The 21,047-nt window shown below is 37.2% G+C and overlaps 1 protein-coding gene across 1 annotated transcript in view; it reads left to right on the top strand.

The window, feature by feature from the left end:
* The window catches only part of TNIP3 (TNFAIP3 interacting protein 3), a 98,182-nt gene that overhangs the window by 63,307 nt on the left and 13,828 nt on the right, over positions 1-21,047 (top strand). Inside the window, exons 4-10 of the mRNA XM_060088875.1 lie at positions 2,971-3,051; positions 4,757-4,822; positions 6,242-6,349; positions 8,425-8,553; positions 13,094-13,213; positions 16,554-16,679; positions 20,754-20,804. Coding sequence (XP_059944858.1) covers positions 2,971-3,051; positions 4,757-4,822; positions 6,242-6,349; positions 8,425-8,553; positions 13,094-13,213; positions 16,554-16,679; positions 20,754-20,804 — 681 coding nt within the window. The remainder of the gene's footprint in view (positions 1-2,970; positions 3,052-4,756; positions 4,823-6,241; positions 6,350-8,424; positions 8,554-13,093; positions 13,214-16,553; positions 16,680-20,753; positions 20,805-21,047) is intronic.

Genomic DNA, 21,047 nt, shown 5'->3' with positions numbered 1-21,047 from the left:
ACAAAGTGAGAAATAAAATCTTGTCCTGTCAGTTTTTCAATTCTATGTGTTTCATATTTTGCTCTTGATTTCAAGGAATCTGGTTTAATGTAAAATGTAAAAAGAATATTATATTTGTGTGGTTAAAAATAAAAGCTATTATAGCAATAGAGTATCTATGGTAAAATACTTCTATATACATAATTAATACCACAGTCATTGTTCTGTTACTGGTTACTGCAACAGATACTTATTAATTGAATGAATGAATGAAAGTGCTTTCTTAAAGATTTTTTTAGAGATAACTAAGATATAATAGGAAACTGAGACTTTTTGGTACATTTAGGTATTTAATTTAGCAGTCTCAGAACTTGGATCTTTTAGAAGTTGGTCTGGTTATTAGGGTAAATGAGAAATCAAGGTCCAAATACTTTGAACACAGATTACATTTTATAGAGAATAAATGTTCTTAAATGAGCCCTTAGAAGGACCAGTGACTAAAAATCTTTCTATGCCTTTATTAGCAACTGGGAAGCACAGCAAAAACAAGTGAAAAGTTTCCCCAAAACTTTGTATTTAATTGATTTTCTTTCATTTTAACGCACACCTAAGACATATGAATGGTGGTAAAATGTTGATTAATCCTCAGATAAATCCCTAGTGATACATTTTTGACTTATAAGCCATACCTATTGCTGTGCTTTCTTTGTCTTGCAGATTTAATATCTTTACTAAATCATTTTATAAATGATTTTTATAAAGTTATTTAAAAATACCTCATTTATAAGAAAATCAAGGGTCAAAATATTTCATAATTCTTTTCCAGAGAAAATTATATATGGAAAAAAATGCATACTATCTGATTACTCTTAATCTAGGTTCCCAGAAAGTAGGGTCATACAAATATTTGTTGGTCACAGATTTTGGGGTTTTTTTGGTCTATATCACAAATAGAAAAAAGACTGTTTGAGGACCTAAAATTCATATTCCGAAGCATGGTATGGAATGGAGGAATCTTGAACTTTAGTGTAACTCATGATAATCAGTGATATTTATTTACAAATAGAGGTGGGATAAATAGGTGGAGCACAGAGGATTTTTAAGACAGTGAAACTATTCTCCATGATACTACAAATGATAGATACATGTCATTACACATTCATCTAAATCCATAGAATATACAACAGCGAACCCTAATGTAAACTGTGGATTTGGGTGATAATGATGTGTCAATGTAGGCTCATCTATTAACAAATATACTACGCTGATGGGGGGTGCCAATAATGGGGAAGACTACCCATTTGTTGGGGCAATAGGTATGTGGGAAATCTCTATACTCTCCACTCAATTTTTCTGTGAACCTAGAGCTGCTTTAAAAAGTAGTCTATTAAAAAGAAGAAAGAGGTGCTATGGCTCCCTTTCAGAAATTCTGATCAGTGTTCAGGGTGCCCTATGTTTAGCAAGCTCCCAGGGTGATTCTGATGTGCTCTAGTGGTGAGAACCACTGGTCTAGAATCCAGTCTCACCAAACCTCTGCTTCACAGAGCTCAGGACACACTAAGTAGGGTTGGCTTACAGCATTCTCCAAATCAGAGATGCCTAATATTTAGCCTGTGTTGATCCAGGGTAAGTCCAATCCTTGGAAGTCTTCCTAAAAAAGGGAAATCTCAATTGCAGGACCCAACATACTTGTCACCTGGAAATTGATGTCACTTCTGGCACTGGGCTAAACCACCTTGAGGTCAGAAGCAGGTATAATCATTCTGATTGTGTTGACCTACAGAAGAATGTCTCTTTTTAAATGCAGTCTTAGTTACACATGGATCTGAATAAGAAGTAGCTAAGAAAACTAAGAACAGCATCTATAGAGGTATATAATACCCTCGAATCCTAAAACATTGTGAGACAAAGGTAAATAGAGAAAAGATACAAAATAGTTTTATAAATCATTTCTAATGAAAAAAGTCCTTGAAATCCTATGATGATTGCAAAACAGCATTTCCTGTAACGTTTGTGGCAAAGACCAACATGTTTTGAAAATATTTCTTAATTGTTCATGAATACCCTTAAGCAATTTCGTGGTCCACAATAGCTATTGAGCCTGAAACTGAATAGCAGATGTAGGGACGACCCTCATCACCCCATTCATTGTATTACTTATATGACTCAGCCATGCATGGTTTTAAGACGATTGAATTAAAACAGAGAAAACAGTACTTAAGAGAACTTTGTTGATGGTCAATTTAGACAGATGGCAGGCAGTTTCCAGAGCTTTTGTGCTTTCTTTAAATGAATAATATTTAAAAAAAAAAAAACTGAAAGGAAAGGTGGTTGATTTTTCACCATACCAATGATTTATTATTAATCTAAATTTGTCACCTAGTAGCTTTATACAAAGGGCTGGTGAAAATTACAAAATACCAGATAATCTATGCCCACCTCTATAACATAATCATAATGATGTTCATTGAGGTAGTTAATTTATTGTATTATTGTTTCAGAATCAATTTGTTGCCATTTAACTGTAGTGTGTTGGTCTTTTTTTCTTGGTGTTTCTATCACTTCTCTGAATTTTGCCAGGGCCACTCTTCAGGTCATGGGTATGTGTACGAAAATGATTTTTTAGAAATGTTTACCAGGTAAATACCTAACATATATCCATGAAACTTACCTGATTTCTATATACATTCTACTCTGAATTTTCATTTTTTTGGAAAAGGATTGAAATCCAAATTCATAAAACCCTAATTTCTTGCTTGCCCATTATATAGATACATTTGTAATTTATTAGAGAATTATTTTGGTACTTAATTCATATAAAAGAGTCTAAAATAGAAAGCTTTTTCATCAACAGGTCTCTTTGAAGGACTATGGTGTGAGCATTATTATTGCTAAAATATTTTTATGAATTACAACATGAGAGTTTGTGAAGAGAATTTCTCCTGTTTATAGACTATTCTGTTTCACTCTTTTTCTTTTTTTTTTTTTAAGTGGACTCAATCATTGAGAAGAAAGAACTTAACAAATTCCCTTGAACAAAAGATAAGGTGCCTGGAAAAACAGAGAAAAGAGGTAATTTTGAAATATTAGTTGAAGCAACATGTCCCGTGGATTAATGCTGAGAATAAAATAGGCACCTAGTGCCTTTTATTTTTGTTATTGGGTCATAGTATTTATCTTAAGGATACTGGACTGCATTATTTTGAGAGCAAATACTTCTTTCTTATTCACCTACATATCTCTTACTCGGTCTCTCAGTGCTTGTGCAAATGAATAAAAATGACAAAGCCATAAATCCAATAATTATAATCTTAATTTTTTTCAGAACTTAGACATTTCCTCCACATGGGCTAGGTGAGCTTATCATCTGTGCCCCTTATGCTGGGCACTTGACACACCTTGAAACTCAAACTGTCAGAGGCTTTATTGTATCATTGATTAGGTGCTATGACTTCATGAGTTGGGCATCTGACCAACAGGGGTTAAGGGGTTAAGCATTATCATAAAAGAAATTTGTTTTAAAGTGTCATTGGGAATGTGATGGATATTATTTTGAGTTCCGTTTTTCTGAGTTTAATGAATATTAGAATCTCTTTATTCTCCTTGACAGAGAAAGAGGTAAAAAGTTAACAATTGGCACTCTGTTGTCAATTTTGTAATTCCTTTTCAAAATCATTTTCTATGCTAGAGCCTTCGTGTTTTCTTCTATGGTTTCCTCTACCCTTCTTTGATACTGCATAAAATAGTGTGCCCTTCTGGAAAATTACTGAACTATAGCAGAGTAATGTTACCATAGCATAGAAATGTTAGTCCCTAAAATAACAACAGATCAGGGATCTTTACATAATAATATTATATAGTCTTATACTAAATAGTCATATCTATTTCCAGCATAAGAGTTACCTCACAACTGCCACTCTGGATTAGATATTTTGTTTTGTTATTGAGAGAAAGTCTTGCTACATTTTAGTCATTGTGACACTCTTCTCCATGTCTGTCCCATATTTATTGGTGTTGGAATTTCTCTTAATGTGGAAAATTGTGGACTTCCCTTACAAGAAAACTGAAAACAGGTCTTAGTGTTTTTTCTTTCATCTATTTGGCACACAGTTTTAAAACTTTCAAATTGTTTGCAGCCTAAATTGTTTCTAAATATTGTCTTACGACAAAACTATTATTCCCTGAAAAAGCTATGCTTTCAAAAAGGTGATATTATCCATTAGCTGAGTATATAATACAAATCATGTACCGATTTAAAAAAAAAAACACAGTATTGCAAGCAAATGATTATCAGTTAATTGAACTTGGAATTTTTTAATATAAATTCTACATTTAAAAAGCTAGAAGAAATATTTCATTATAATAATCAATGTAAGCACATAAAAATATGGAAAGGTTTGAAAAAAGGCCCTTCAAATAAATATTAATAACCCTTAGATAAAACCATTAATACTTACAATTTTTTATCAGATTCTGGTTAGATTAAACAAGAAGATGAAAATTCAAATAACTAAGCAAAGTTAGAAGTTGCTAATAAACTGTTCAACTGGCTAGTCAAGATATACCTAAGGCTTAATAGTTTTTCATATGTGAACCAATTATGAAAGGCGAATGTGTTCAATTAACTTATCCCAGATCTACCAGAACTTGGTGGAAGGAATACTGTCTTCACCCATGTCTTCCAAAGCCTTAGTAGTCTCGAAAAGTGATTTCATTTTGGCTAAATTTCCAAATGGGCAAAATCCTTTGTTGCTTTACCAAACTTTAATCATTTCAGCTCCTGGAAGTTAACCAGCAATGGGATCAGCAATTTAGAAGCATGAAAGAGTTATATGAAAGAAAGGTAAACACCTCTCTGTTCGGTATTTGCTTTCAATCGCTAATCTGGGGGAGACAAGTATGTGAAGATTCTCATTGATTTCAACTACAGGAGATTTGTGGGTAGCCAGCTGTCTGTTGTAAAATGATGAGGGGGAGGGTGCTGAGTGCATTATTGGCCTCTCCGTACTGAAGATTAATGAACGAAGGAATGTGTCAGTGAATTGTCTTAAGCATGGCAAAAGAAAGGTACTAAATATAGCCCCCAGTGCTGTCTCTAGAGTTCTTGCCCACATTTATCATAGCTCACACAGTATCCTGGCCTCAGCTTTGTTACTAGCAGCCATAAAAACACAAGGTTATATGTGAGGTGAGAAATGGCTTAAAGTTCATATTTTTATGCAAGGCTACTTCTCTAATTCGTTATAGCATAAGCTGTTTTCCACAGAAAAAGAGACAAGCAATGTTAACAGCGAAAGTGTGAGGGGAAGTGGGGAATCCCTTCTCTCCAAAGCATGTTCTCTGTCAAGACACTTTTGCTTTGGTGAGAAAGAATTTTTGGGGGAGGAAATATATTTTAAAGGGTAAAAGTCAGTTTATAATTTAAAACCATTCCATGTTCTAAAAGAGAGGAAAGAGAAGGTAAACTCTCCAAAATAATTCAGAATCAAGAAACTTGACCACAAGTGAGTAATACATGAGTATTGCTCTTTTCTTCCTCATTTTGATACTCAGAGTATTAAATTTGGAAAGAGCAGGATAACGTTTCACTACACCAGGTCATGGTCAAGCCACCTTACAATATTCAGTCTGGACAGCTTTGGGATCTCCAAATTTTAAAGCACATGATCCCAGAGAAAATTGTTTAAGCTGCCTTCCTGAATGGCTTGCAGCTGCATGAAGACCCAGGGTTAACAATGGTCACAGTTCCCATTTTGATCAAGTGCCTGTCCCTAAGGCTTTTCTCACTGGACCCTTGTCACTCAGACGACTAATTTGGCATTTAGTAGCAGGTCAAATGCTGCAGGTTACTGATGAGTTAAAGGTCATGTCTTTTTTTCGGCAAGGTAGGCATATTCACTTATCCCCTATCCTTCGCTGTCCTTTTCAAATCAGATGAGGCACACCTTGCAAGCTGAGGATAGAATGACAAGCCTAGAAGGCTCCCGTAAGGTCTACGGGTTTATTTCCTCGAAAGTGGTGTGCTCTAGAGAAAGGAGGCTGGAGGCCGTTTTGGCGTTTGCTTTTTTTTCTTGTAGAGGAAACTTCTTTTTAAAAGCAAAAGACCCGATCTTGGTTTGGGGCGGTGGAAAGAAGAGCCACTCCCTAGGGGATGCCCAAGACTGAGCCAGTTCTGTCCCCGGGTGCTTAGGCTGGGAATAAATCCAGGGGGTTGTGGGCTTCAGGCGAGGTGTCTGCAGCTGTCCGTGAACCACTTCTACAGGTCGCAGGGCTGAAAACGAAACTGGACGCCGCAGAAAGCTTCCTAGGCACGCTGGAGAAGGCGCTGCAGCAGAGCCAGAGGGAGAGCGACCTGCAGCAGCGCGAGGAGGTGGGCGGGGATCGGGGAGCGACCTCCCCGCCCCCAGGAGCGCGCGGTAGCGGGTAGGGGGGGTCCCCTGCCTCCAGACGGTTGAGAACCAACCGTTGATTCAAATCAACCCTCTGCAGAGTGGTGACCGATGGGCAAGGGTGTACGGGTTACGCAAGTCCCCAGAGCCAAAAATAGGGGCCACTTCTCTAGAATCAGAAGGCGGGAGGTGCCCGGCTCACTTCCTTCTTTGTCGCGCAAACAGGCAGACCTTAATTTGCTCGGCTCCACCCGCGGGGAGAACTGAGCCAGGGCTTTGGGGTATCTTTCTCCGACATTGCAGCCTAGGAGAAAATTCATTTTGCGTTTTTGCTTTTACTCATACTGATCATTTTTATTACCAGTGTTGATAATATGACAATTCCTTGTATTTGTACAGCTGCTTTTCAGCTTACAGAGAGCTTTACAAATAAGTATTACTTTTGTCATCTTAAAAATATAACATTTTTGAAAAGTATCTCACCCTCATCGTCTCATTTAACATCCTCAGCCCATCTGTGAGGAAACTTTTATTTTTGCCGTTTTAGAGATGAGAAGGCTGAGACATAAGGCTTAGATGACTTAATGTCGATAATGTAGCACATGGAAAAATGGGACTTGAGCCCAGTCTCCAGATTGGAAGGCCCCTTTAATCCTCCTGAGAACTAGAAGGTGGCCATTGAGGTGATGGCCTCTCTTAAAATAGACTCCCGGTTTTACTTTTAGTTATGGGACTTCATGGATTTATAGAAAATGGGAGGAGGCCCTTGAGCTCTAATGGCCTCTCATTTTTTTCAGGCATGTTAGGAAAGAACGAGAAGGGTAGATTTTCTCAGGTGAAGTCTTGTGACTAATATTGTGATGCAGCAGCTGTATTTTAAAACGTGCACAAATCTTAAGGCAATGTCACAAATCAGTGCAGACATCATCAGTTCAAGTTCCCTTCCTTGCTTAGCAACTCCCTTTCTGCCACGTAAGATAAGAGTCCCTTTCGGTTCCATTTACATGCAGCACAGGAATCATGGTAATTTTTTCCCTATGCAGTTGGGACCATCTTCTTGTGGAAATAATTTTCTCTTAAACTATGCTAAGTTAGAAAAAGATTGGTACATTTTCTATGTGTACACATGGACCTCTTCTGTTTAAACAAAGGCAAAGAGAAGTGTTTTCACTTTTAAAGAAAACGACTCACCTAAAGTAGATTTCTTTAATCATTGTGATGGGAAATATTAGCTATTAAAATAATATACTTTAACGTATATCTTCGCTATTTCCTCATCTTGATTTACCTAAATTCCAGAATGTTTATTTTACGGGGTTAAAGCTGCAGTCTCATTAAAAATTCAATTCACTCCACAAAAAGTTTACTGTCCAGAATATAAAATTAAGAGATAGGAGGCAGATGTTGTCTGAATCCAGAGCCTGTTATTGTCTAAGCCACTGACCTTGCTTCAGTTACTTAAAACACTGGATTCCTTGAAGGTGATCTGAAAAGTGGAGGAGTGATGTCAGTTGGACTAGCTCATCTCTACCTTTTAAAAGTAATCATCAGAACAATACAGTGCTCTGAATAATTATCTGTGGTGAAATGTCTTGTTGCCTGAGGTTTTATCTTTTATCCTCTTCTTTGTCTCTCACCAGTCCTGAATGATGCAGGATTAGGCTTTGAGATATTCGGTATTTTTTGTTGCAATGACACTTTGCATATTAGAACTTTCAGTTATTTTTAGTGAGTCACTCTTTCATCACCTTGTAAGAGTGCATAGCAAGTACCTTTTTCTGCAGACCCATTTGACCCTTGAAAGTGAGGAGTGGGGATTTTGATAGCTTGTTCTGGGGTCACAAAACTTAGTAGCAGTAAGGATAACATAAAGATTTCTTCTATCCTCATCCTGACCTCCACCCAGAGATTATTGCTCAAATGGAATGTTAAGTGAAAATCTAGCAGGTCCTGTTTTTTGTTTGTTTGTTTGTTTTTTATTTCAGAAGTATTCCTACAATATCATCTCATCTGAATTTTATTGATTTTGAATTTGTTTTCTTGCTTTCTACTTCAGAAGGAAAAGGAGAGCCTAAATGAAGAATTACATGAATTGAAGAGAGAGAATAAGCTTTTGAAGGAAAAAAACGCTCTCGCGAACCAGAAGAAACAACATTTTGAATGTGAAATAAAACGCCTCAATAAGGTATCAGGCCAGGTGAAGCTGGAGAGATCAAATGAGAGGTTTCTGTATAAAGAGCACTTTCTGGGCTGAGGCTCACAGCAAAATCCACACTGCAATGCAGCTCAGTCTTGGGGGCTTGCACGGAGGTCTCTGTAACTGCATAAATCACTCCTATCTGCTTCGTTCAGCCATACTTGGCTAAGAATTTTTTTGGGAATTCATGTCTCTGCAAAGAATTGTCATTAAAGAAAGAGATAAGGAGAAAGTATAGAAGAGAGTAAGAACTTTTTTTTTTGGTAGTTCAAAGAACCACATAAAGCAAGTGGGTGTTTGCGAATAGTAGCGTTATCTCTTGGTCAACCGCAAAAGTTTCCTGAGGAAAACAGGCTGCTCTTTAAAATCATCACTGTGGAGCTGCTGAGTGTAATACAGACTATATGGAAGCAGGCTAAATGCCAAATCCAAAAATGAGATGGCGGCCTTCCTGAGAATAAGCCTAAAACTCACCTTTAATGGGGACTTGGGGAGTACTGTGTAGGTCTATTAAGAAAATGCTGGTGATTTAATGCCTTTGCTCCAACAACTATTCAAAGGAGCTACCTGTGAATTGCTGCAGAAGGACGACGTGTGTGTGTGTGTGTGTGTGTGTGTGTGTGTGTGTGTGTGTTGTTTTAATGGACTAAACCTTAATTCTCTTGGGGGGAGGGATCGCTGACTTGTTCAGGGAAAAAAATTAAATCCTTTGCTGTTGACTTTTTCAAGAGCCACGTCGTATGTGGACCATGGTAATACTTGTAGTACATGGTTGAGTTGAGATGGTCATCTCTCAGGCTAGATATTTCTTGACCAAAGTAACAGAAATTATCTTCTAAAAAAAGAGTAGGTGGTTGACTGGCCTTAAACACGTGCTCAGTGCTTGCCTTTGGGACCGTGTGCCATCTTGTAGTTAAGTAGTGTTCAGAGGTGTAACTTAAATATCCCCAAAGTGTTAACTATATGCCTGTATGGTTGACAGGGTGCTTTACAAATGTGATGCTATGTTTGATCTGTTTATGGGGCAAGTTATTATTCAGGAGAAAATGAGAAATTGGAGATTGACTTCGTAAACAATGTACTTATCTGTCGTTTAAGAGAGAAAAACAATGTTCAGAGATACAAATTCAGGGCAAATGAATTTTCTGTCTTAATCACTGCTGGAAATCCTTTGCAAATGAATTAGAGGAACTGACATTAATTGAGATTATATTTGAAATCTCTCCCATTTTTGATATGTTATTACTTATCAGTTTTCTTCTGTTCTCTATTTCTATAAATGTAGGCACAAAGATATAAAGCCTGTAGAAATTAAAACAGCCAAGAACTCTGTTTTTTACTCAAACCCATGTATAACCTTCATTTTTGTGTAGGTGTGTTTATAGAAAATTTTTTTTAATTAGTAAAAACTTTAAAACTCATGATTTAATCATAAAATCTCAATGAGAAAAATTAATTTGAGTAAAATTCAGAGCTTGTCATCTTCTCAAAGAGGATTTTTCTGGTTATCTTAATTAAAATTACATACGCCACTTCTAATATTTCCTGTTTTAATATTTCCTTGGAATTCATTGCATTCTAGTATATGCATAATGTCTCATATATATTATCTTAATTGTTTCCTGTCTCCCACTCTTGATTGTAAGCTCCATGTAGGCAGGATATTTGCAGGGCAGACTTCTCTCCTAGACAAGGTGTCCACAGTATTGAGGGCCCACAATACTTATAGTGGCCCATTAATATGCTTAATTTCTCTTAAAGTCAGAGGAAAAAAACTAAAGTATGAGGTTGAAAAAACATTTTCCTATTAATATTAACATATTCATCTTTGTAAGAATGCTATTATAATATATAATTTTACTACATATTTATTTGGAGGAAGGGACTCACAAAGACAACAGTCATAATGGGGCCCTGAGTTTCTCTATTTTGTTCACTGCTACATTCCAAGTGCCTTGAACAGGGCCTTGCTCATGATATGTTCTTAAATATTTGTTGACTGGATGAATGGATGAATTAACTAATTAATGTAATTTGCTGGTACATAATATGTTCAGTAGCCAATTTTGGCCCTGAGATTCATGCTTTAATAGGAATAACACATTACTTATGAGTAGTAAGAAAAAATAAAAGTACTTTAAGCCAGAAAAGATTTCATCTCACACATCTATACCTTCAACTGTCACTTTAAAAACATAGATAGAAAGTGGTGAGCTACAAAGAGATTTTTTTTCTCATTTTTTCTTATTTAGTGCAAAGAGATTTTTTTCTCATTTAGGTTTTTTCTCATTTAGTATTAGTGTCTAATGAAATGTAAGAAATTATTATTTTACAGTATAGATTTTTCTTCTGTTCTCTTTTACCACTGTAATAAATAGAAGTTACTCAAAATGATGATTTGGGTAGCTAATTGTGCGCACCATTCATCACAGCATGGAAATTTGGGGTCCACCCTGCTTGCACAAACCCACTGCCTCTGACCCGGTCTCAGCAGAAATTGGTAGCATGTCACCTTAGCAATTAACATATGGTTTTCAGAAGTTCACACAACTATGTGTACTGAATTTTACTTATTTGCTTTGAGGGAGATACCTAAGGGCATTGTTTTCATCAGGTTCTTGACAGAGAAGCCAGATGTTTGATCAAAGTGAGAGAAATTACCTGAGGCTAGTCAACCAGGGCCACCCATGGGCAAAATTGATGTGTCTGACATCTTGCCATTGTGAGATGGGTAGATCTGTTTAGTATATCTGTGCTTATGGTAAACTGCTGCTCTGGAGTAGGTTACAGGTGTTTGTTCAAGGAAGTTGGAAAGCCCCAAGATGGAATAAATGTCTACTAGACTCACCTTTCATTTATGACTCATTTGGAAAATTTCTAGAGGTCTGAATAGCATGAAAGGTAGATCAGAAAATTCAAATATTACAAGACCTACAAAAGTAGTCTATTCATAGCTGTAGGATATAGAACCAGCATATTTGATTATCTTGACTCACTTGGCTCACCCCACCCTAGATTCTATTACTAGTGACACATTTTTTAAAAATATAACTGTTATGATAATACCTAGAACTATGTAGCTTAGCAATAAATTCTAACAAAACATAAATTATTAAACAACTTCTGTTGTCTAATAATTCTTGGAGGAAGAAAAAAGTTCTTGTTTTTCTTACAACTTCCTGAAAAATGATATTTACATCAGGCTAAACTATAAGACATTCTATTAGGAAATTTCTAATCTTAACTATGCATATTTAAGACCTTAAATTTGCTCTTCTTTTCTATCCTTATGACTATATTGTATAGTAATGCAGGGAAGTGAGTTACTAATAGAATCATCAAATGAACACCACTGAAGCTACTAAAGAAATACAGAGGCAGTAAAGTCTTGGAGCTTTGGAAGTGAACCTTTTCTATTTGTATAGAGGACTCATTTGATAATGAGCAAGTAGTCATATTGTGTGTGGGCTCTGAGACCACAACAGGATGAGGTATGTCTGTCACAATTTTTGGTGGCCATTTTATTTAACTCATCATGAGCCAAGAGTCTTCAGAAGAGAGACAATGTCTTTCATATAATCTGAAAAAGTATAGTATATGTAAGAGTGCCATGGAATTATGAGTAAGGATGATGATCTGGTTGGCAAATCTAAGTGTCTCTTATTTGCTTCACTTCCTCACCCCATGGTGAAAACACCAAGTTGTACTACATGTCAAGAAAGGAGAGCACTCTCTCCACCCTCTAGTGGGTTAATGGGTGTTTTATTGGAGAATAAATATGACTGTGTCTGGGCCAAGGCATGTTATGCTGAAGGAGTACAGAGCAGAACCGTACAACAATGGATAATGAATCTGCCTGGGTTCCCATTTATGTGAGTTTCCCTCTCTCCTGTAAGGGACGTGGTTATATAGCAGAAATATATTATTCAAAATGTCATCTAATAAGGATATATGTATATGTATAGCTGATTCACTTTGTTATAAGCAGAAAGTAACACACCATTGTAAAACAATTGTACTTCAATGAAGATATTCTTTTTAAAAATGTCATCTGAGAGCAGGAGCATCAGCTTTTGAGGAATGCAGATTCTCAGACCCTGCTTCCAGAGATACTGATTCAGGATCCTTGGAGGCAATGCCCAGGCATGGGCCTGTTTGCTACCTCTCCAGGTGATTCTGATGCTCCCTGAAGTTTGAGCTTTACTGATGGAGCATATATTTGACTGAAGCAGACTCTAGAGAAAGGCTATGTATCTGTTTTCCACTCATGGTTGGCTAGGTGGAAGGGGCTCTAACACCAAAGCCTTCTCAAGTAACAATGAGAGTTGAATAGCATAAGCACCATCATGGAGAAAAGACGGAAATTCTGAAAAAAATGCATTTATGAAGAAAGTTACTCAGTGATGAAAGTAGCATTAAAAATGAAATTCTACCTTATGAGTGCATTTGAGATGACTGTAAGAATTGTAGAGAAATTCATATGATGTGGCAACTCTCAGGTCAACAGTGTGCTTATCTTATAACACAGGCTCTTCAGGATGCCTTGAAAATGGAGTGTTCTTCATCTCCTGAGGACTGTTTGGAGAAGTCTGAAATGGAGTGCAGCCATGAGGAGATGAGAACAGAAATGGAAGTTCTCAAACAGCAGGTGAGAAGTTGAAAGTGGAGCGGTCATGTGGAGAACTTAGGGCCCACTGTTCATGCTGCTTTAGCCATTTCTGGAAGTCCTCCTATTCAAAACATGTCAAAGGTTTTTGCATGTATTTTAATTAGAATTACCTAATTTTAAAGCTTTATGGGAAAATATAGATCAGCTAGTCCAACTCTCACACTTTATAAAAGAGAAAATTAAGTTTCAGATGGATTAAGTGGCTCGCCCAAGATCATACACTTAAAAAGGGGGCATGCTAATTAACCTTTTAGTGAAATTCTATTAGCACTGGGTCTACAGGGTTTCATGTAGACATGATTTATTTTGAAGACACGATTAACCCAAACTCTGGACCTTTTCAGAAAATGGTAGCAGCCGGGCTATTATTCTGTAGCTGCAGGCCTCTGGGCTTTTGAACAATGAGGGCAGTTTTAAAGGGAATACTCTGCACTGATCATAGTCACTGAAGAGCCAGGTCTGTTCATCTATCCCTACGTACAGATGGCACCACCTAGGAATTTACTGATGTACAATGGTTTCCTCCTCTTAACTCACCCAACTTCACTCACTGTTTCCAAGTGCACAACAAGAGTAAAGGATGCTCTCTCTAAGCTTCTGCATGCACCAGCAACACAGGGCTGTGGGGATATAGCACTGCCTAAACTACTTGAGTCTAATTTTAGTTCAGCCAGCTGGAGCTGGCTTAGCTGAGGAGCCACCCATGCATATCACATCTCTTTTCCTGTAAGAGGTTAAATAAACTAATATAAGCAAAGGGCTGGAACAGTTCAAAGTGATATTGATAAGTACAGGAAATATAGGAATTCCAATCCCAGAAGCACACATTGTCAGTAATATGTTAGCAATGGCAGGGGCAGGGGATAGGGTGACACAGAACAAAGAGACAAGAAGTATTATTTTCCGATGCCCCTGGGTATGACTTGTTGGCTGTTTTGCTCTGAACAAGTGCCAATTACAAGGATTCCTGATGCAATACAAGGAAGAATAGAGCAATTGTGATATTGTTGTTGTTATTTACTTTATTGTTATTACTTCATAGGAAGTAACCTATCTATAAATCTAAAAAATTCAGGACATTTGACATAAAGTTGGATTTTCTCTTCTATCAACTCAGTTTGAAATAATCTGCTTCATTACATTCAGGATCAAATATACAGCTTGAAAATAGATCCATGGAAAGAATAAGTATATAATCAGAGTGTTAAAACTGCCAAATTCTCAGCCCCTAAAGTACCACTGGCGCTAGCCAGGATTCCTCTGAAAAAGGTATTGCTTACGTTCAGACACCTGAGTCATCTTCAGTGCTCCCATATAATGTACACCACATGCAAGAGAGTTGCTCTTACACATGTTTACAGTAAAGGTTTAATTCGTATTTGATACAGACAATGGCAGGTATTCTTCTTCTCATAAACCCCAAGAGTAGACCAGAATCCATCTCCTTCGTTTCTGTATGACCCTTTTGCTAGCTTTCAGCATTCACATTTTAACTGTGCACATTTCTAACTGGGTACCCACAATCATTACATCACCAAGTGCTGCTTGAAACCCTAAAGGATTTAAATTCACAAAGAAACTGAGCTCGAATCTCGGCCATCTAAGTGATGAAATCGCTATCAGTGTTGTGTTTGATAAAGAGTGTCCATCTGTTCTAATCAGATGGACTTCTCCCACTTCAGATGCCTCTGGTAATTATTTACAGAGCATTGGTTTAACTGTGTCTGGATTTGAACCTCAGCTCTCAACCGAAAAAAAAAAAAAAAAAAAAAAACAGCCCCATACAAAATGTCAGCTTGGCTGGGTATAGTTCCCTTGCAACCTTCTGGTGAATAAAGCCTTGAAATTAAATATGTATATCTGCATCTAGATCCATGTAAAATGTTTAATTCCCCCCCCCTTGCCTATTATATTTTGTTCTATTATTATTGACTTAAAATTGATAATCCTTTAGTTAAAATTCGTTGCACTGTTGCTGATGGCGGTGCAATGTGCATTAACTTTAATAGACAAAATCTAGCTACTAGGTTCCCATGTAATTTGTAGTTTAAATCTGGTTTTAGAGGAAATCCTTTGCTTCATTTCTTAAGCTTCGTTTGTTTTCATAACTCCACATTCTACTCTCCAAGCCATCAGCCAACACTACGCCAATTAAAACAACAATAATTAAATCTGTTTTGGGGGGGGTTGTTTTGATTACTTTTCTGGAATATTTGGAGTACCTCTTGAGAGGCACTCCACTAGAATGTTACTCTTTTTTATGATATACTCCCACAATTACTTATAAAGGCCAACTCTGGTGAATATCTTTCAATAAACATGCTTTGCTCTCCCACATACATGAGCCTTTCATTTCTATCTTGTGCTAAACTTATAATTTATATTTAGAAACTTTGGCTTATCAGTACTTAGTGGTTTCACTTAGCAGCTATTGTCAGTAAACTCTTTCAGAACTTCAAGCAATATTTATACATCAAAGTCTTGTTTTAGAGATGCATTATTTGCTCCAAAACAGTGAAACTTAACACTGATGGGGTGGGAGGAGCAAGGCTTCATCACAATAGTGGAATATGCAATAAAAAATTGGGGAGGAGGGCCTCCCTGGTGGCGCAGTGGTTGAGAGTCAGCCTGCCGATGCAGGGGACACGGGTTCGTGCCCCGATCCCGGAGGATCCCACGTGCCGCGGAGCGGCTGGGCCCGCGAGCCATGGCCGCGGGGCCTGTGTGTCCGGAGCCTGTGCTCCGCAACGGGAGAGGCCACAGCAGTGAGAGGCCCGCGTACAGCAAAAAAAAAAAAAAAAAAAAAAAAAATTGGGGAGGAGAATTATTTTCAAAATATCCATGTTATTGGGCCTCCCTGGTGGCGCAGTGGTTGAGAGTCCGCCTGCCGATGCAGGGGATACGGGTTCGTGCCCCGGTCTGGGAGGATCCCATATGCCGCGGAGCGGCTGGGCCCGTGAGCCATGGCCGCTGGGCCTGCGCATCCGGAGCCTGTGCTCCGCAACGGGAGAGGCCACAACAGTGAGAGGCCCGCATACCGCAAAAAGAAAAAAAAAAAAAAATCCATGTTATTACTTTACTTATGAATTTCTGATATATGCTCAAGGAGAAAAAAGTTGAGAACTGCCATTATAAACAAAGTGAAAGGTAAAATTATAGTAATATGTATCAAGATAGAGCCCCATCATAAAGAAATATTCATGAAAAGAGGACAGGAATGTCTCAGATTGGACAAACCCAGATAGCACCTCTCCGGAACTCATTTATATGGCTTAAGAGAAAAGGAAGCTAGCAGTAACAGTAAGTTAATATTTCCTAGGTGCAAATATACGAAGAAGACTTCAAAAAGGAGCGATCAGACCGAGAAAGACTTAATCAAGAAAAAGAGGAGCTACAGCAAATTAATCAAACTTCTCAAACCCAGTTGAACAGGCTGAATTCTCAGGTATAAGTCCAATAATCTTTGCCATCACGTATGTTATTTTATTTTTATTTTCTCATTTAAAAATCTAGACATTTTGGCTTCTGTTAATTGCCGTTGGATTTTTTTTTTTTTTTGAGGGATTAGCACCTGGGATGAAATCATTCTTAAACAATCTTGTAAAGAAGATGAAAATGACTAGAGATTTCTTTCATCTTAAGTATATTAAGGAGTTTTCCAAGAAATTGGATTCCAAAGTCTTTTATAAAATCCAGTTCTTTTGATCTTTTTCTCATAATATTTATCTTGGTAGAATGGGAGTTGGAACTACCTAGCACTCAAATTCAAAGCCAAAACACTCTAGTACAGTGAAGTTGTTTCTAAATTCTTATCATTTTCTTTGAAGGGCTATGTTGGAATGTTCCTGTCTTCTAAAAACATACATACTAAATGTCATTTATATACCTAGTGAAACCAAGAATTTTGTTCAGTGGGTTCCCAGATTTAAAGTAACTGGAGTGCTCTCAAGGAAGCCAGATAATGTTAGCCACTTTATTAGAATAGAATATTAAATGTAAGCATACTAAAATTAGGTGCAATAGAATTTATTAAACATAGACTCAGGAATTTGCCATGATGGGTAAATATTGATGTTAATGAGGGAAATGTAGCTAACACAAATTTGGCTTAAGAAAAAACAATGAACTACGAAATTTTTCATTTGCAAAATTATGCAGTGTTTTTCAATAAATAAGGAATTGTTGTGGGACAGGCTGTGACAGCTCTGTAGCTTCAAGATTCTTAGTCTTAGAAGAGATTTTAAACTCTTTGTCATCACCTTCTTCCTAATACAAAGTAGATTGTGAGTTAATTTTAGTTTCTTCTTTGCCATCTTTTTTAAGGATTAACTTTAAATTCCTAGTTTTACATGGAGAATTATTTGGCAGAACCATTTCCTTTCTAAGAAACTGGAAGGAATAAAATAACGGTAAAAATATAATACAATGCTTTTTCTGAAAATAATTCATGCAACATACTTTTACAACAGTGGGTGAGAAAATGTTCTGATCGTTTTTGGTGAGAAAATCACTGTCTCAATTTGTATGCCTTACATGCAAAGCTGCCTTAAATTTTTTGAAGTTGTCACTGCACAAATCATTTTACTTCCTGACGTATTTTAATTTTATTCATTCTACTACATTAAATTCAGATTGATGATAAATATTTGTCTAGACTGACAATGTTCTTGCCTTTATAAAAGCTGTAGTACAGCCCGAAACATACAAGCAGATACTTACATTATAGACTATAATTCACAGAAATTTTCATTCCCGTGTCATCTGTAATTTTTGATTGATATCAAAAAATAAATGTATTGTCTAATTACAGTACAGTATAACTGCTTATGAACTAGGGGAGGATCCTAGTGATATGCTAAAACTATCAAAATTTTCTTTATAATGATAATCCAAGCATTTATTCTTCAAAAGTCTCATTTACTCAGGTGAAAGGAAGACAGAATTCACCAGATGTAATAGATGGTTTAACAATCTATGTTAAATGTATTAACAGCAGATTAAATGCCATGATAGAATAGGCATTACCTTATTTGAGTAGCATATTACCAGTGGTCCAAATGGACCACTTGACCAAAGGAATTTTTAGGTCAAATCGATCTGCCACTAGTTGCTTACATACCAGAGTTTGTTCTTCCTATCATGAAGGACATTTTAAAGCAATGACTGGTAAAACAGTCAGTGTGGTGAAGTGAAAGATACTTAGGAGATATTTAAGGATAAAAGCCCAATGTTCACGCCTGCTTTGACAATCAGTGAGGACCTTTAGCAAATATTCAACCTTTCTGTTCTTTCTTTTCTTCTCTGTAAAATGACAAAGTTGGAGTAGATGATCTCTAAAATGTTTCTTATAACTCTAAAACCTCTGTCTCTAAAAATAAGTTGCTTAACCTCTCTTAGCATTCTCACCTGTAAAATATAGATAATGATACCTACCTCATGACTTCACAAAGTTGTTCTCAGGGTTAAGTGAAAAAAAATCTATGCAGAAACATCTAGTTCAAGTAATGGCTCACAGGTATTTCATAAATATTCTGTTGGAAGGGAGAATTTTTAACAGTTTCATTTAGTTGTATAATTAGCCTGCCACATTCGGTGCCTCGTAATCTAATTTTGATGCTTTCTTTCTGCAAGGCATTTTGCTATATGCTGTGAGGGAACTAAAAAAAGATCCATTCTATTAAAAGACTCACAAGATAATGAGGGGGACATATATAGTCTGTCCTCATCATTTTTGCAGATTCCATTTTTGTGAATTTGCCTACTCACTAAAATATATTTGTCACCCCAAAATCAATTCTTGTGCCACCTTTAAGGTCATTTGTGAACTTGTGCAGAGCAGCAAAGTACTTGAGCTTCCTGACACACTTGTTCCCAGTGGAGGTCCAACAGGTGATGCTGTCTTCTTCTTTCAGATCTCATACTGTAAAAAGTGTTCTTTTCATGGTCTATATAGTGCCACATTTTTCACATATTTGTGCTTTTTGGTGGTGATTTCACTTTTTTAAAATAAATTTATTCTATTTTATTTTTGGCTGCGTTGGGTCTTCGTTGCTGCATGCGGGCTTTCTCTAGTTGTGGCGAGCGGGGGCTACTCTTTGGTGTGGTGTGTGGGCTTCTCATCATGGTAGCTTCTCTTGTTGTGGAGCATGGACTCTAGAGCGCAGGCTCAGTAGCTGTGGCCCACGGGCTTAGTTGCTCCATGGCATGTGGGATTTTCCCGGACCAGGGCTCAAACCCATGTCTCCTGCATTGGCAGGTGGATTCTTAACCACTGCACCACCAGGGAAGCCCCCGGTGATTTCATTTTTTTTAAATGTCCCCCAAGCATAGTGCTGAAGTGCTGTCCAGTGTTCCTGAGCACAGCAAGGCTGTGATGTGCCTAATGGAGAAAAGGCATGTGTCAGATAAGCTTCACTCAGGGATGAATATAGCACTATTGGCCATGAGTTCAATGTTAATGGATCTATAATATTTATTAAATGAGGTGTCTTTAACAGAACACACATAAAACAAAATTATGTATTGATTGATTTACAAAAATGGCATGACCAGAAGCTGGCAGGAACCTAAGCCTGCATTTCCCTGGGAGAAATGGTGCAGTGTTTGCTACTTCAGTGTCCACAGTGACTTTATAGAGCATAACTACTGTGAATCATGAGAACTGACTGTACATAGCACACATTAGACTATAAAAAGTCATATAGTAAATGTAAAATGCTATCTATATGAGAGGACCAAAGGAGAGAATAATTCTGATAGGTAGGACTTGGAAAGGTATCATAGAGTAGGGGACATTTGACCTTGCTTTATAGGGATGTAGGGATGACAATAGCATAACTAAAGAGTCCAAAGAAAACCAGCTTTCCCTAGTTGTGTCAGTTGTTGGGGTAACAGAGCATAGGTGAGTCTGCTGGATGAGGTTGGGCCTTAAATAGTGAGAAGCACGAAGTGTAGCAGTATGCCTTTGAACAAGTTACTCAGCATCTCATGCCTTAGTGACCTTGTCTGTAAAACAGGAATAATAATGTTAAGTATCACATAGGGGTATTGGGAAGATTGAGTGTGAGTTATTAAGTGTAAAGCACTTAGATCACTGTCTGGCATGTATTAAGTGCATATGCAACTTCTAAAATTTATTGTGGAAGCCTTTGACTGTACAATTGACCAATTCCAATTACATTCAATCAGCAGTAGAAGCTGTTTCTATATCCATATCTATGTCTGTATCTATATTTATACCTAGAGCTAAATACATCAACCTAAAACTGAGAATTATAATGGCCCCAACAAATTGGAATAACAATTTTAAACAATCCAACTTTCCAAACTTCATTTGGGAATTTCAAGATAGAACCAGTGCCTGTCTGAAAAATCCAAAACTCAGCTATTTTCGCTGGCATGACTGTTATCAGTGCTTCACCCCCTTGATTTCTGAGTAGATCACTGCCCTCTGGGCCAAGAGTAGCTTTAGAACATTTGAGCTCTTTCTGGTATGCAAATGCCTTTGTTTTGTCCACAGATAAAAGCTTGTCAGATGGAGAAAGAAAAACTAGAAAGGCAATTAAAACAGGTATGTTGATCCTTACTTATATTCACCAGCCCTCTTGTCGTGCTTGAAATGCCGACTTTAAGTTTTACTCACACATTTATTCCCAAGTACAGCAGTTCCTCATGGTCCCAATTGAAGGCATTTTCAAACTCTGGTACAGATAGCCTAGGACAACTCATGCTTTTCACTGTCAACTAAAATGTCAGTGGAGAGTTAATGCTTAGGTACCACCAAGGCCTCTCAACCCTAACACTCATGAAAAGC

This window comes from Mesoplodon densirostris, chromosome 1 (genome assembly GCF_025265405.1).
Source record: "Mesoplodon densirostris isolate mMesDen1 chromosome 1, mMesDen1 primary haplotype, whole genome shotgun sequence".
In the NCBI taxonomy this organism is placed as follows: Eukaryota; Metazoa; Chordata; class Mammalia; order Artiodactyla; family Ziphiidae; genus Mesoplodon; species Mesoplodon densirostris.
The sequence above is the reverse complement of the archived record's forward strand: the minus strand, read 5'-3'. Positions and strand labels throughout refer to the sequence as shown.